General features: G+C 53.1%; 1 protein-coding gene across 2 annotated transcripts; it reads right to left on the minus strand.

Moving 5' to 3' along the window:
- Positions 1-4,070: 4,070 nt before the first annotated feature.
- Positions 4,071-15,037, minus strand: FUS (FUS RNA binding protein; the record flags this gene model as incomplete). 2 transcript variants are annotated; one of them, XR_014575896.1, is made up of 16 exons in its annotated part: positions 4,071-4,189; positions 4,251-4,344; positions 5,547-5,700; positions 5,777-5,916; positions 6,015-6,135; positions 6,228-6,329; positions 6,405-6,534; positions 7,969-8,075; positions 8,829-8,861; positions 9,942-9,976; positions 11,321-11,507; positions 12,493-12,668; positions 12,741-12,882; positions 12,959-13,113; positions 13,226-13,250; positions 14,902-15,037. XR_014575896.1 is itself a non-coding variant. In XM_083815013.1 (15 exons), 15 exons carry the CDS (start codon positions 15,035-15,037, stop codon positions 4,305-4,307), a joined length of 1,683 nt encoding a protein of 560 aa, XP_083671139.1. In that variant the 3' UTR covers positions 4,071-4,304. The 2 variants fall into 2 exon arrangements, 1 of the variants encoding a protein (XP_083671139.1); XM_083815013.1 differs by having other exon boundaries at positions 4,071-4,344.
- Between the last annotated feature and the right edge of the window lie 67 nt (positions 15,038-15,104).

Raw genomic sequence — 15,104 nt, forward strand, 5'->3', positions numbered from 1 at the left:
CCCCCATAACCCCTCAAAATCCCCCATATCCCCTCACAAACACCCCATATCCTGTCACAATTCCCCCCATAACCCCTCAAAACCCCCATATCCCCTCACAAACACCCACATCCCGTCACAATTCCCCCATAACCCCTCAAATTCTATATATCCCCTCACAAACCCCAATAACCCCCCATATCCCCCCACAATTCCCCCATAACCCCTCAAAATCCCCTGTATCCCCTCACAAACACCCCCACATCCTGTCACAATTCCCCCATAACCCCTCAAAATCCCCTAAATCCCCTCACAGTTCCCCCCATAACCCCTCAAAATCCCCCATATCCCCCTCACAAACCCCAATAACCCCCATAACCCCTCACAATTCCCCAAAATCCCCTCGAAATCCCCTACATCCCTTCACAAACACCCCATATCCTGTCACAACTCCCCGTAACTCCTCACAACCCCCTCATATCCACTTAAAATCCCCAATAACACCCCATAACCCCTCACAACCCCTTATATCCACTTAAAACCCCCAATAACACCCTATATCCCCTCATAATTTCCCTATATCCCCTCAAAATCCCCTAAATTCCCTCACAAACCCCCCATATCCCCTCAAATTCCCCCATATCCCCTCAAAAACACCCCAACACCTCAGAAACACCCCATATCCTCTCACAACCCCTTATAACTACTTAAAACGCCCAATAACACCCTATATCCCCTAATAATTTCCCTCTATCCCCTCAAAATCCCCTAAATTCCCTCACAACCCCCCAAATCTCCTCAAATTCCCCCCTATCCCCTCAAAAACACCTCCTAACACCTCAGAAACACCCACATCCTCTCACAACCCCCTTATATCCACTTAAAACCCCCAATAACACCCTATATCCCCTCATAATTTCCCCAAAATCCCCTCAAAATCCCTGAAATTCCCTCACAACCCCCGCATATCCCCCATATCCCTCAAAACACCCCATAACCCCTCCAAAACACCCCATAACCCCTCACAACCCCCTTATATCCACTTAAAACCCCCAATAACACCCTATATCCCCTCATAATTTCCCTCTATCCCCTCAAAATCCCCTAAATTCCCTCACAACCCCCCAAATCTCCTCAAATTCCCCCATATCCCCTCAAAAACACCTCATAACCCCCACAAACACCCCGTAACCCCCCCACAAACACCCCCTATCCCCTCACAACCCCCTTATATCCACTTAAAACCCCGATAACACCCTATACCCCCTCACAATTTCCCTATCTCGCCCCAAAATCCCCGTAACCCCTCGAAGTCCCCCCAAATCCCCTCACAACCCCCTCCAACCCCCCTAATTCCCCCCTCTCCTCACGCTCCCGCCATTTCCCCCCCCCCCACCCCTTTCCCCCCTCACCGGGCGCCACCAGCAGCAGCAGCACCGACAGCAGGACGCCGGGACAGGCCCGGCGACAGCGACAGAGTCGGCGACGGGATCGGGTCGGCGACAGGGACGCGATCGGCGACAGCCCCGGGGCCGCCCCGGGCCCGGCCCCCCCATGGCGCTGTGGCCGCGCCGCCGGCACCTGCCGCCACCTGGCCACGCCCCCTATTTATAGCCCCGCCCTCCGCGAGGCCACGCCCACATTCCACCGAGCCACGCCCACACCTGCGCCAAGCCACGCCACCCCCGCATACCTGCAGCGGTTGCGGCCCCCTTTGGCCACGCCCCCTCCCTTTAGCCACGCCCCCCGCCCACGTGGCCACGCCCCCTCCCTTTAGCCACGCCCCCACCCACGTGGCCACGCCCCCTCCCTTTAGCCACGCCCCTCGGCGGCCCCTCGCCATAGGGGATTTATGGGGTCCTATAGGGGGCTGCAGCGGCCTATAGGGGCCCCATAGCGTGTTTTCTATAGGGCCGGCGCTTTATAGGGTCAGCAGCAGGCTGTAAGAGGGTCAGGGCCCCGTTGCGGGGTCAGAAAGCCGCTATAGGGTCAGCGCCTATAGGGTCAGGGCCCCCCTATAGGGTCGGCACCCTGCTATAGGGTGTTCTATAGGGTCAGCGCCTCCCTCCAGCACCCGATCTCCCTTTGTAGGCCCCTCCGCCCTATAGGGTCCCACAGTGTCCCCTATAACCCTCCCTCCCTTATAGGCCCCCCCCCTTCCCCTATAGGAAACCCCCTCCCTTACAGGATTTCTCCTTCTATAGGGCTCCCCATCCCTTATAGGATTTCTTCCCCTTATAGGGTCCCTTATAAGATTCTCCCCACAGGTTCCCCCTCCTTTATAGGATTTTCCCTCTATAGGGTCCCCACATCCCCTACAGGATTCCCTCTCCCTTATAGGGTTTCCCCTCCTTTTTAACGTTTCTCCCCCTATAAGGTTCCCCCTCCCTTATAGGATTTCTCCCCCCCCTTATATGATTTCCTGCCTATAGGATCCTCCCTAACCCCCCCCCCCAGGATCCTCTCCCTATAGGGTCCTCCACATCCCCTATAGCAGCCCCCATCCCTTATAGGGTCCCCACACCCCCTATAGGTTTCCCCCTCCCTTTTAAGCTTCCCCCCTCCCCCTATAGGACTTCTTCCACTATAGGGTTCCTACACCCCCATAGGATTTCCCCCTTCCTTATAGGATTTCTTCCCCTATAACGTCCCCACATCCCCTATAAGGTTCCCCCACCCCCGTAAGATGTCTTCCTCACACCCCTTACAGGTTTCCCCCTCCCTTATAGGATTTCTCTCCCTACAGGGTCCCTACACCCCCTATGAAATTTCCCCCTCCCTTATAGAATTTCTCCCCCTATAGGGTCCCTACACCCCCTATGGGATTTTCCCCCCTATAGGGTCCCCACACCCCTTACGGGATTTTCCCCCCTATAGGGCCCCCACACCCCCTGCAGGATTTCCCCATCTCTTTTAGGATTTTCCCTCTCCCTTATAGGATTTCTCCCACTATAGGGTCCCCACACCCCCTATAGGGCCCCCACACCCACCTATAGGATTTTTCCCCCTACAGGGTCCCTACATCCCCTATAGAATTTCCCCACCCCTTTCAGGATTTTCTCTCTCCCTTATAGGATTTCTCCCCCTATAGGGCCCCCACCCCGCCTATAGGGTCCCCACACCCCCTACGGGATTTTTCCCCCATAGGGCCCCTACATCCCCCGTAAGATTTCTCCATCCCTTATAGGAACTTTCCCCCTATAGGGTCCCCACACCCCCTATAGGGTCCCTACATCCCCTGTAGGATTTCCCCTCTCCCTTATAGGATTTCTCCCCTTATAGGGTCCACATTCCCCCCTATAAGGCCCCCACGCCCCCCTATAGGGTTCCTACATCCCCTGTAGTATTTCCACACCCCTTATAGGATTTCTCCCCCTTTAGGGCCCCCACATCCCCTGTAGGATTTCCCCATCCCTTATAGGATTTCTCCCCCTATAGGGTCCCCACGCCCCCCTATAGAGCCCCTACATCCCCTGTAGTATTTCCGCATCCCTTATATGATTTCTTCCCCCTATAAGGTCCCCACATCCCCTATAGGGCTCCCACGCTCCCCTATAGGGTTCCTACATCCCCTGTAGTATTTCCACACCCCTTATAGGATTTCTCCCCCTATAGGGTCCCCACGCCCCCCTATAGAGCCCCTACATCCCCTGTAGTATTTCCGCATCCCTTATAGGATTTCTCTCCCTATAGGGCCCCCACATCCCCTGTAGGATTTCCCCATCCCTTATAGGATTTCTCCCCCTATAGGGTCCCCACGCCCCCCTATAGGGTCCCCACGCCCCCTATAGGGCCCCCACGCCCCCCTATAGAGCCCCTACATCCCCTGTAGGATTTCCCCATCCCTTATAGGATTTCTCCCCCCTACAGGCCCCCCCCACCCCCTATAGGGCCCCCGCCCAGCCCTACAGCCGCCGCCTGACTCAGCGGGGCCGGAAGGGGGCCGGGCCCCACCCCGGAGGCCACGTCAGGGCCTTAACGAGCACCCTAACGAGGGGCAGGGCCGGAAGCCCTAATTAGCCCCCCCCCCTAATTAACGCGCGCCCTAACGAGGGCCCCCGAACCCCCCCGTTAACGAACCAGGCGCCGCCTCGTCAGCCCCCGACGCTTTAATTGGGCTCGGGGGGAGGAAAGGGTTAAAAGCAGGGAGGGGGCGGGGCCAAGGCCCCCGGGGGCGGGGCCAAGGCCTCGAGGGGCGTGGCCAATGCCCCTGGGGGCGGGGCCAAGGCATCGAGGGGCGTGGCCAAGGCCCCTGGGGGCGGGGCCAAGGCCCCGGGGGCGGGGCTTGGAGTAAAAAATGGCGGAGGGGGCGGAGCCAAGGGGGGTCAATACGGCCTCTCGCGGCGGTCCTGCCGGTGGTCGCCCCTGGGGAGAGAGAGGAAAGTTCGTTAGCGCTAACGAGGGCTTCGTTAGGGTTCATGAGGGCTTCGTTAGGGGTCGGGGTTAATTGGGACATCGATAGGGGTCGGGGTTAACGAGGGTCGGTGTTAACGACACCGTTAGGGGTCAGGGTTAACAAGGACATCGTTAGGGTTAACGGGGGCTTCGTTAGGGGTCAGGGTTAATGAGGACGTCGGTAGGGGTCAGGATTAATTGGGACATTGTTAGGGTTAATGGGGGCTTCGTTAGGGGTCAGGGTTAATGCGGGCTTCGTTAGGGGTCAGGGTTAATGAGGACATCGTTAGAGTTAACAGGGGCTTCGTTAGGGGTCAGGGTTAATGAGGACATCATTAGGGGTCAGGGTTAACGCAGACTTTGTTAGGGGTTAGGGTTAATGAGGATGTCGTTAGGGGTCAGGGTTAATTGGGATGTCGTTAGGGTTAATGGGGACTTCGTTAGGGGTCAGGGTTAACGAGGACATCGTTAGGGGTCAGGGTTAACGAGGGTCGGGGTTAACGGGGACTTTGTTAGGGGTCAGGGTTAATGAGAACATCGTTAGGGGCCGGGGTTAACAAGGGTCAGGGTTAACGACACCATCAGGGTTCACGTTAGGAGTTAGTGTTAATGAGGATGTCGTTAGGGGTCAGGGTTAATTGGGACATCGTTAGGGTTAACGGGGGCTTCGTTAGGGGTCAGGGTTAACGAGGACATCGTTAGGGGTCAGGGTTAACGAGGACATCGTTAGGGGTCAGGGTTAACGAGGGTCGGGGTTAACGGGGACTTTGTTAGGGGTCAGGGTTAATGAGCACATCGTTAGGGGCCGGGGTTAACGAGCACATCATTACGGTTAACGGGGGCTTCATTAGGGGTCAGGGTTCACGAGGACGTCGTTAGGGGCCGGGATTAACGGGGCCATCGTTAGGGTTAACGGGGCCATCATTAGGGTTAACGGGCCATCATTAGGGTTAACGGGGTTAACAAGGACATCGTTAGGGGTCGGGTTAACGAGGACATCAGTAGGTTCCAGGGTTAACGGGCCATCAGTAGGGCTCAGGGTTAATGGGACATCGTTAGGTTTCAGAGTTAACGGTGCCATCATTAGGGCTCAGGGTTAACGGAACCTCGTCAGGGCTCGGCGTTAACGAGGCCCTCGTCAGGGCTCGGCGTTAATGACCCCCCCGTCTCACCTCGAGTCCATCTTCCCGGGCCCGAATCCTCCTCGGTCTCCCCCTCTCCCCCCTCGGAATCCTCCCCGGTCTCCTCCGCGCCCGCCGCGGAACCCGCCGCGCTCGAATCCTCCTCGCCCGCCGCGCCGCTCCTCTCCGAAACCTCCGCCGCCTCCTGGAGAGGAAAAACGGGGTCGAAACGTAGCCAAAAAAGCCCGGTTTTCCCCCAAAAATCCCAGCCCGGGACTCACCCATGTGGTTGCCGCCGCCTCCGCCGCGCCCGCCGCCGGGGTATTTGCCCCCCATGTGGGGCGCGCCGGGGCCGTCGGGTTTGGGCGCCTTGCACTGGTTGCACTCGTTGCGCCACGAGAAGTTCATGTTCTCGCACGCCCTGCGGGGTGGTGGTGACGTCACAAGCCCCGCCCCCCCTCCCTTCCCAGTTCGTCCCAGTAACCTCCCCAGTTCGTCCCAAGTTAAGGACGGACTCACGGGTTGGGGCACTTCCAGTCGCCGGCGCGCTGCTGGCCGCCGCCGCCGCTGGGGAAGCCGCCGCGGTTGCCGCCGCCCGAGCCGCTGTTGCCGCCGCCGAAGCCCCCGCGACCCATGGGACCTGCGACGAAAAACCCGTTTTGGGGTGAAAAAGGGCCGTTTTGGGTCCGCTTGGCGTTTTTTTAGGGAATGTGGGGGTGGGCGCGGGCTCACCTCCCCGGCCGCGGCCACCCCGGCCGCCTCCGCCGCCGCGGTTGAAGTCAGCGCGCCGGGTGGCGAAGGAGACCTTGATGGGGTTGCCGGAGAACTCTTTGCCTGAAAACGCGGGGTTTTAGCCCAAAACGGGGAGGGGGGGGGTTCTTTTTCCCTTCTTCTTTTCGGGGTTCCTACCGTCGAACCAGTCGATGGCGGCCTTGGCCGAGGGGGGGTCGTCGAAGGAGACCGTGGCCTCCCCCTTCAGCTTGCCCGTCTCGCGGTCCGTGTAGAGGTTGATCATGGGCTGCCCTGTCTTCTTGTTGGTCTGCGGGGGGAAGGAGACATTGGGAACACGCTAAGGACACGCTAAGGGCGTGGGGGCGAGGGTGGTGGTCCGGGGTGAAACATTCGAGGACGTGCTAAGGACGTGGGATGACGTGTGACAGACCAGGGTTACTAACGTGCTAAGATCACGTTAAAGATGGCCTAACATGCTAAGAACATGCTAAAACACGCTAAGAACACGCTAAGAACATGCCGGAGGTGCTACATGCTAAGAAGAGGGCATGACCCTAAGGGGACATACGCGTGCTTCGTGGACTACCCGCTCCGATTGGCGTAAGAAGTTAATGAGTTGCTAAAAACGTGCCTCAACATGCTAAGGGCACATGGAACATGCTAAGGACATGCAAAATGTGTTAAGAACATGCTAAGGGCATGTGGGCAACGGTGGCTGTCTGGGGTTAAACATTTGAGGACACGCTAAGGGCATGGGATGACGTACTCTAAGGATAGACCGAGCACGTTAACACGTTAAAAACACGTTAAAGATAGTTTAACATGTTAAGAACATGCTAAAACATGCAAAGAACTTGCTAAAGATGCTGCGACGTGCTAAGAACATAGTGATATGCTAGCATACGTGCACATACTTCGTGGGCTACCCTTCATCTTAATTAAATAACTGGCTGAAAACGTGCCTCAACACATTAAGGGCACGTGGAACATGCTAAGGATATGCAGAACATGCTAAGGACACTCACAACATGCTAAGGACACGCTAAGGGCATATGGGCAATGGTGGTTGTCTAGGGGTTAAACATGTGAGGACACATTAAGGGCAGAGGATGACATTTTAAGGATGGACTGGGCACGTTAACATGCTAAAATATTGTTAAAGATGCTCCAACATGCTAAGAACATGCTAAAGGTGCTTTAACATGCTAAGAACATGCCAAAGATGTCATAAAATGAGAAGAACGTGGCGTAACCCCAAGGATTACGTGCACGCGTTCACGGACCACCCCATCCTATTAGCTTAAGAATTTAATGACTTGCTAAAGACATGCCTCAACACGCTAAGGGCACGTGGAACATGCTAAGGATGCACAGAACATGCTAAGGACACGTAGAACATGTTAAAAACACGTTAAGATCACGCAGGCCGTGGTGGTGGTGGTCTGGGGGTTAAATGTGAGGACAGTAACGACTTGTGATGACTTCCTAAGTATGGTTTAGGCATGTCAACATGCTAAGAACATGCTAGAGAAATTAAAACATGCTAAGAACATGCTAAAACATGTCAAGAACACGCTAAGAACAGTGACATATTATGGGTACGTGCCCATACTTCATGGATGACCCCATCCTATTAGCTTAAGGATTAAATAACTTGCTGAAAACATGCCTCGACACGCCAGGAACACGCTAAGGACAGGCGGAACACGCTAAGGACACGCCAAGGACACGCCAAGCGCACCTTAATGATGCCGATCTGCTTGAAGTAGTCGGCCACCGACTCAATGGTGACATTCTCACCCAGCCCCTGCACGAAGATGGTGTTGTTGTCCGAGTTATCCTGCTCGCCTGCCCCGGGGGAGGGAAGCTCGTTAGCGCCGCCGCTAATTAGCGCCACCACTGCCGCTCGTTAGCGCCGCCGCCTCGTTAATGGCCTCCCCACACCCCTCCGTGGTCATTCCTTAGGAAGCTGGTGGCCCTCGTTAGCTCATTAACCCCGCGAGTCATATTCAAAGCTCCCCTCTCTTTAACCCCGTTAATAGCCTCGTAAGAGCCTTAATTAACCCTTGAGCCTTAATTAACCTTCCTAATTAAGTCCCTTAACCTTGTTATCCTGTTCCTCTTAATTAGCACACCATCCCTTAAAAATTTTAACCCCTTAACAGCCTCGTCACCCCCAAATTAGCCCCCTTTCCCCAATTCACAGCCTCGTTAGCCCCCTTAACTACATTAGACCCTTAATTAACCTTGTTAATTAACTCACCCCCCTTAATTAGCCCACCACCCCTTAAAATCTTGAACCCTTTAACTTTCAAAGGCCTCGTCACCCCCTTATTAGCCCCCTTTTTCCCAAAATCCCAACCTCATTAGCCCCCTTCCCTTAATAGCATTGTTAGACCCTTAATTCGCCTTGTTAGACCCTTAATTAACCATCTTAATTAACTCATTCCCATTAATAAGCCCACCACCCCTTAAATTCCTGATTCTTTTAACTTATAACAGCCTAATTACACCCTAATTAGTCTCCTTTCCCCCCAATTCAGCCTAATTAGCCCCCTCCTCCTCATTAACCCCGGCCCCCCTCGTTAGCGCGCTCGTTACCAGGATCGTGCCTCGGCCCTTGGTCCCGGGGTCCTTTCAGCACATGCAAAAATTAAAAAACAAAGCGTTAATTAGCCACGAGGTGGGGGGCCAGGGGAGCACCCGGCCACCCCCACCCCAAAACCCCGCCCCGAAATCGGTTCAAAAACCACCGAAAAATATCATTTCCGCTCCCCCCCCCTTTTACCCCGCGCCCCGTTTTGGGGCGAAAAACCGCTTTTTTTGGTCCCCGGAACCGCTCTTTTTTTTTTCACGTCGCTCGCCCTCGAAACGGAGGCCGGCACCGCCGCTCGCCGGTTCTCGGATTTTCATCCCAAAACCGAGGCGCGACGGCTCGCTGTCTCCGCTCGCCGCCCCCGGGGTTGAATTTTTCCCGTTTTTGGTTAAAACACACTTTTTTTTTGTTTTTTAAATAATTTTTGTTTTCCTTTAAAAGCACCACCAGCAACACCAAGGTTCAGCAAACCCCTCCAAAACCGGTGCGAGAACTCTCAGAATCGGTAAAACCAAGACACGCTTTTTTTTATCGGTACACTGCAGCGCTCACCACCTCACCGCTCCCCGTTTTGGGGGGAAAAATGTCAATTAGACCATTTTACGTGTGTTTTTTTTTTTTAAATCAACCTCAGGTCACCGGCACTTTGCACCAAAATTGCGGGTTTTCATAGGTTTTTGCCCCAGAACCACGCACCAAACCTCTGCTTTTTTGGCTCGTTTTTAAACCACATGCAACCGTTTTTTTTTTTTGCTGAAAACCAGCTCGTTCAACCCCAAAAAAACACCGTTTTTTTTGTAAGCCAAGAGTCGTTTTTCCCCCGTTTCTGCTTTTTTAGCACACACGTTCGACCGTGGGGTTTTTTTTTTTTGCCCAAAAAAGACACTTTTACACCCAAGACGCAGCCTGCTAACGTCGTCTCCGGCCGGCGCTCCTTGCCGTGGCATTCCCGACAGGGGGGGGAGCACCTTTTTGGGACTTTTTCAACCCAAAACGCCCGCCGGCCCCCGCGCTGTTGCGGAGAAAAGGGGTTAAAAAAAATATAAAAAATACACTTTTTTTTTTTTAGTATCATTCTGTGCATTTTTGGGTTCAAATGCTGAACTCTTGCGACTTACCACCAAATTTATTGAAGCCACCACGCTCACCACCGCTGAGGAGATAAATTAGAAGATAATGAAGCTTTTTTTTTTTTTTTTTTTAAATTTTTGGCCGTTTTTTTGAATAATTCCCGGGATTTGATTTTTTTTTTAAAAAAAAGGGGGCTCGTTTCGGGGTAAAACCAACGCCTTTGAGTAGTTTTCCTCCTTCCTCAAGCCCCCCTCCCCGCTTTTTCGGGGGGCTCCATCCGCCGGCGACGTTCCTCCACGCAGCAGCCGGGCTTTTTCTCCGGCCAAGTAGGGGGGGGGGGGGGGTCCAAAAAAAAAGTTAAAACCCCGGGTTTTTTGCCACTCCAAAAATCGCTACTTTGAGCTTTCTGGTCTTAAGGGAAAAAAAAAGAAGGATTTTTGCCCTCTTTCGGGGGGGGGTTCGGTTTATTTCCCCCCTGCTTCCAAGCTGAGCCCACCAGGAACGTTCCCCCCCTCCCCTTTTCCTCTCTCTTCGTTTTTTTTTTTTGTCCCTTTCTGCGTTTTTTTTTGCCATTTTTTCCCCCTTTTCTGCCTTTTTTTAACCCCAAAACTGCGGAAAAAGGCGGAGAATTGCGAAAGTTTCGCTGCCTTTCACACCTGCAGCACACAAAACGCAGAGTTTGTTAACAGGCACAACAGCAGCGGCAAGACAAAACAAGCAAACGCGGCTCGCCCCCGCCAATACTCACCTCCGCCCCAAAAGCGCCGCTTTTTAGCCCAAAACCACGTGGCAAGTGACACATGCGCAAACCCAAAACCTTCAAGTTTTTTTTTAAAAACCATCAACGTTTTTTTTTGTCATTTTCTTTACAAATCCTCCTCCCTTCGTGCACCGGGACACCACCGAGACACTCCAGTTCAAGTCTCACCCAGAAATCAGCATTAAAAAGTTTCCAAAACACCCAAAAATTGCCATTTTCGTTTGTTTTTTTCTGCAGTGACCTCAAAACAAACCATTTCTTTTTTTTTTTTTCCTGTTTTTTGCTTTCTTAAACCCGGGGCACGTGCCCCCACCGTGACAGGCACCAGAGAGGCTACGAGCGACCTTTCGCAACCAGGTTTGCTGAGTATTATTATTTTTTTTGCCCCAAAAACACCCTTTTTCCCCCCGTTTTGCAGGGGGGGGCTCTTACCGCTCCGTGCGCCTCCGCAGCGCCCCTCCAGCTGCCCCCCTTTAAAACCTCTTCGCTCTTTTTTTTGGGGGTGTTTGCGCTCGTTTTGGTTAAAACCACCCGAGAGCTAGCTTTTTTTGGGGGAAAACCCCCCAAAATTTTCTGTCTCCCCTTTTTTTATTATTATTTTTTTTTTCCCCCCCAGACCCTTTTTTCCCCCCCAAATCCCCGCGGCGGATGCCCCATGAAACCTACCCCAAGTTGCCTCCTCGGCCTCCCCGGCTACCGCGGCCACCGCGGTCGTAGCCCCCCCGGCCGTAACCGCCCCGGCCGCGGCTCCGCTCCTGCTGGCCCCCTCCGTAGCCACCGCTCTGCTCTTGGTAGCCACCGCCTCCGCCGCCGCCACCGCTCATGGACGACTGCTCCTGCCCGTAGCTGCTGGCTAAAAATTAGAAAAAAAGGAGATAAAGAGGCTGAGAACTCAAAAATCAGGACGTAAAGAGGCTTAAAATTCAAAAATAAAGACAAAAAGGGGCTGAGAATTCAAAAATAAGGACGTGAAGAGGCTGAAAATTCAAAAATAAGGACATAAAGAGGCCGGAAATTCAAAAATAAGAACAAAAAGGGGCTGAAAATTCAAAAATAAGGATAGAAGGGCTGAAAATGCAAAAGCAAGGACATGAAACGACTGAAAATTCAAAAATAAAGACAAAAAAAGGCTGAAAATTCAGAAATAAGGACAGAAAAGGGCTGGAAATTCAAAAGTAAGGACAGAAAAGGGCTGGAAATTCAAAAATAAAGACAAAAAGGGGCTGGAAATTCCAAAATTAGAATAGAAACAGGCTGGAAACTCATAAATAAGGACAAAAAGGACCTAAAAATTCAAAAATAAGGATATAAAGAGACTGAAAATTCAAAAATAGAGGCGGAAAGAGAATAGAAATTCAAAAATAAGGACAGAAAGAGGCTGGAAATTCAAAAATAAGGACACAAAGAGGCTGGAAACTCCAGAATAAGAATAAAAACAGGCTAGAAATTCAAAAATAAGGACGTAAAGAGGATTAAAATCCTTAACTAAGCACATAAAGAGGCTGGAAATTCAAATATAAGGATAGAAAGAGGCTGAAAACACAAAGATAAAGACAGAAAGGGGCGGAAAATTCCAAAATAAGAATAAAAACAGGCTGGAAATTCAAAAATAAGGACAGAAAGGGGCTGAAAATTCAAAAGTAACGACAGAAAGAAGCTGGAAATTCAAAAATAAGGAGAAAAACAGACCGAAAATTCAAAAATAAGAACATAAAGACACTGAAAATTCAAAAACAAGGATAGAAAGAAGCTGAAAATTCCAAAAAAAGGATATTAAGGGGCAAAAAAAGGGGGTTTTGGCCTCAAAATGGGTTTAAGGAAGGGGTTTTTGGGCTCACATCCGCCACTACCGCCGCCGCCGCTGCTGTACTGGCTCTGCTGGCTGTAGCTCTGCGGGGGGTTGTAGGAGGACTGCTGGTTGTAGGAGGACTGCTGGCTGCTGTAGCTCGACTGTTGCCCGTAACCGCTGCTGGGGGGCTGGCCGTAGCTCGAGCTCTGCGAGCTGCTCCCATAACTGCAAGAAAACACACGTTTGAGCCCCAAATTTGCGGTTTTGAAAGGGAAAGGGGGGACACGAGGGGGTTACCTGCCGGTGGAGGAGCTGGCGGCCGGCGGCTGGGAGTAGCTGGGGTAGGAGGAGGGCTGCCCGTAGGAGGTCTGCGACGCCTGGCTGCTGCCGTAGCCGCCGGTGCTGCCGTAGGCTTGAGGGGTCGACTGGGTGCTGTAGCCTGCAAGGCGAAAAACGTCTCAAACGCCGCGTTTTGGCCCAAAAGAGGAGGCCGGGAGGGGTGTTCGGGCACGCACTGCTCTGGGTCTGGCCGTAGGAGGAGCTGTAGCTGTTCTGGCTGTAGGCGGAGGTGTCGGCGGACTGGCTGTAGCCGCTGTAGCTCTGCTGCCCGTAGGGCTGGCTGCTCTGCTGCGAGTAGCCCTGGCCCGGCGGGGTCGGGTACGCGCCGTAGCTGCGGGGGAGAAGCCCAAAAAAGCCGTTATTTGCCCCAAAAAGGCTCTTTTCTGGGAGGCGGTTTCAGGCAGCGAGGCGACAGAAGGGAGGGGGGCGAGGGAGGGACGTACCTTTGCGTCGCTGTCTGGCTGTAATCTGTGGGGAAAAGCCCCCCAAAAACATCATTAATTATTTATAAACCTAAGTGCATACTTATGTTAGCACATACCCGTATATTTATCACCATAAATATGAAATACACACGCTCACTTACAACCTTAAATGTTTATCTAACGCATACACGCAAAACCACACACATACACGTCGACAATTAACCGTTCAAAATGACACAACCACAGTTTCAAATAAATATATAAATGAAAATTTGCATATTCTACCACATGCACGCCACGTTCATACACAATCATGCCCATACGTACAATATGGAGTCATTTAGATTAAAAAACACCTCAAAAACCACCAAATTCAGCCATTAAACGTTCATGCATACACGTAAAAAAGGTTAATTAACACACACGCACTGAAATATCTTCACACGTGAAGTAAATGTATTTAGATTTTAACTTTTTCATTGTTCAAGTGGGGGAAATATCAGTGTATGGCACGCTACGAAGCAGGAAGAAGCTGGAAATCTTTATCCTGCGGCTATATTTCGCCAGAACAAGCCTTAAACTAAAATTTCATGTCTATATACGTGCAAAAAAAATAAAATTAATTTTTTTTCCTTAAACGCCTCATTAGTTACGAGTTCTTTTGCCCCTTTTCAAGCCCCCCGCGCCAAAATGGCGGCTCGCCGCCTCCTTTTCCCGCTCGCTCACTTCCCTCGCTCAAAACTGACAGGGTTTTTGCCCTAAAACCCCAATTTTCCCCTCCTAAACGCTTCAGCAGGGGGCGAACCTTCCATGAAATGCCCAAAAAGCGGGTTTTTTAAATTAAAAGGGGGTTAAAAAGAGGTGTTTTTTTGAGGACCCGGATGGCGGACTGCGGCAGCGCCCCCGCGCATGCGCCGCGCGCCCCCCGCACCTAAAATGGCGGCGGTGGCGCAGCTGCAAAAGCCGCGCCCCACAAAATGGCCGCCGGCGGGGGTGAGGTGGGGGGGGGGGGGGGGAGCCGTTACCGGGCCCCGTTACACGGCGGGGAGCTCCGAACGTCGTCAATAAAAATCTAAAATGGTTCAAAAGCGCTTTTTCTCCTTGTTTTTTTGTTGGGTTTTGGGGGTGGGGCTTGGTTTTCCCGCCGCGCGGAGGTGGAAGGGCGCCGCGCTTTGTTTGCTCCCCCCCCCCCCCGCCAGTCACCGCGCCCCTTTGTTTCCGTGCACCTCAGAAATAATCCAAAAATGTTGTCTTTTTACCCTAATAAAATGGATTACGGTGAAATTAAGATTGAAAATTGAAAATAAAGCGCGCGCGGCGAGGAATTACCCAACGACGACCGCCCCCTCCGTTAAATCAAACAAAGGAATCATCGCCCCCACAGCGCATCACAATGAAAAAATCGCACGGAAATGACAGAAAATCAAGAAAATAAGTAGACTTTGGGGGGAAAAACGCATTAAATCAGCACGGCGGCTGCAAACCCTGAATATATAGGAAATATAAGGTCCCCCCCCTAGGGTATAACGGGGTGTAGCCCCCCCCCCGTGATGCTGGGTGCTCTGAGACCCCCCCAGGGCGCTAAGGGGGGGTTGTGGGACCCCCTCCCCTTGGGATTTGGGGGGGGGGGGGTTGGGACCCCCCCCCCCCAGGGTTTTAGGGGGGCTGTGGGCCCCCCCGCGCGCCCCCCGTACCGTTGGAGGCCATGGCGGTGCCGCCCTGCTCCGCCGCTTCCCCTCCACGTGGCGGCCGCACTGCGCCCCCCGCCCGCCCTTTATAGGCTCGGCCGGAGCGTGCGATTGCTGCGGGGGGGGGGGGTTCTGGTTCCATTCCCCCCCCCCCCCCGCCGGGGTTCGTTGGTACGGTCCGGGGGTTGGGAAGGGCCCGGCGGGGTGGG

This window comes from Anser anser (assembly GCF_964211835.1).
Source record: "Anser anser genome assembly, chromosome: 34".
In the NCBI taxonomy this organism is placed as follows: domain Eukaryota; kingdom Metazoa; phylum Chordata; class Aves; order Anseriformes; family Anatidae; genus Anser; species Anser anser.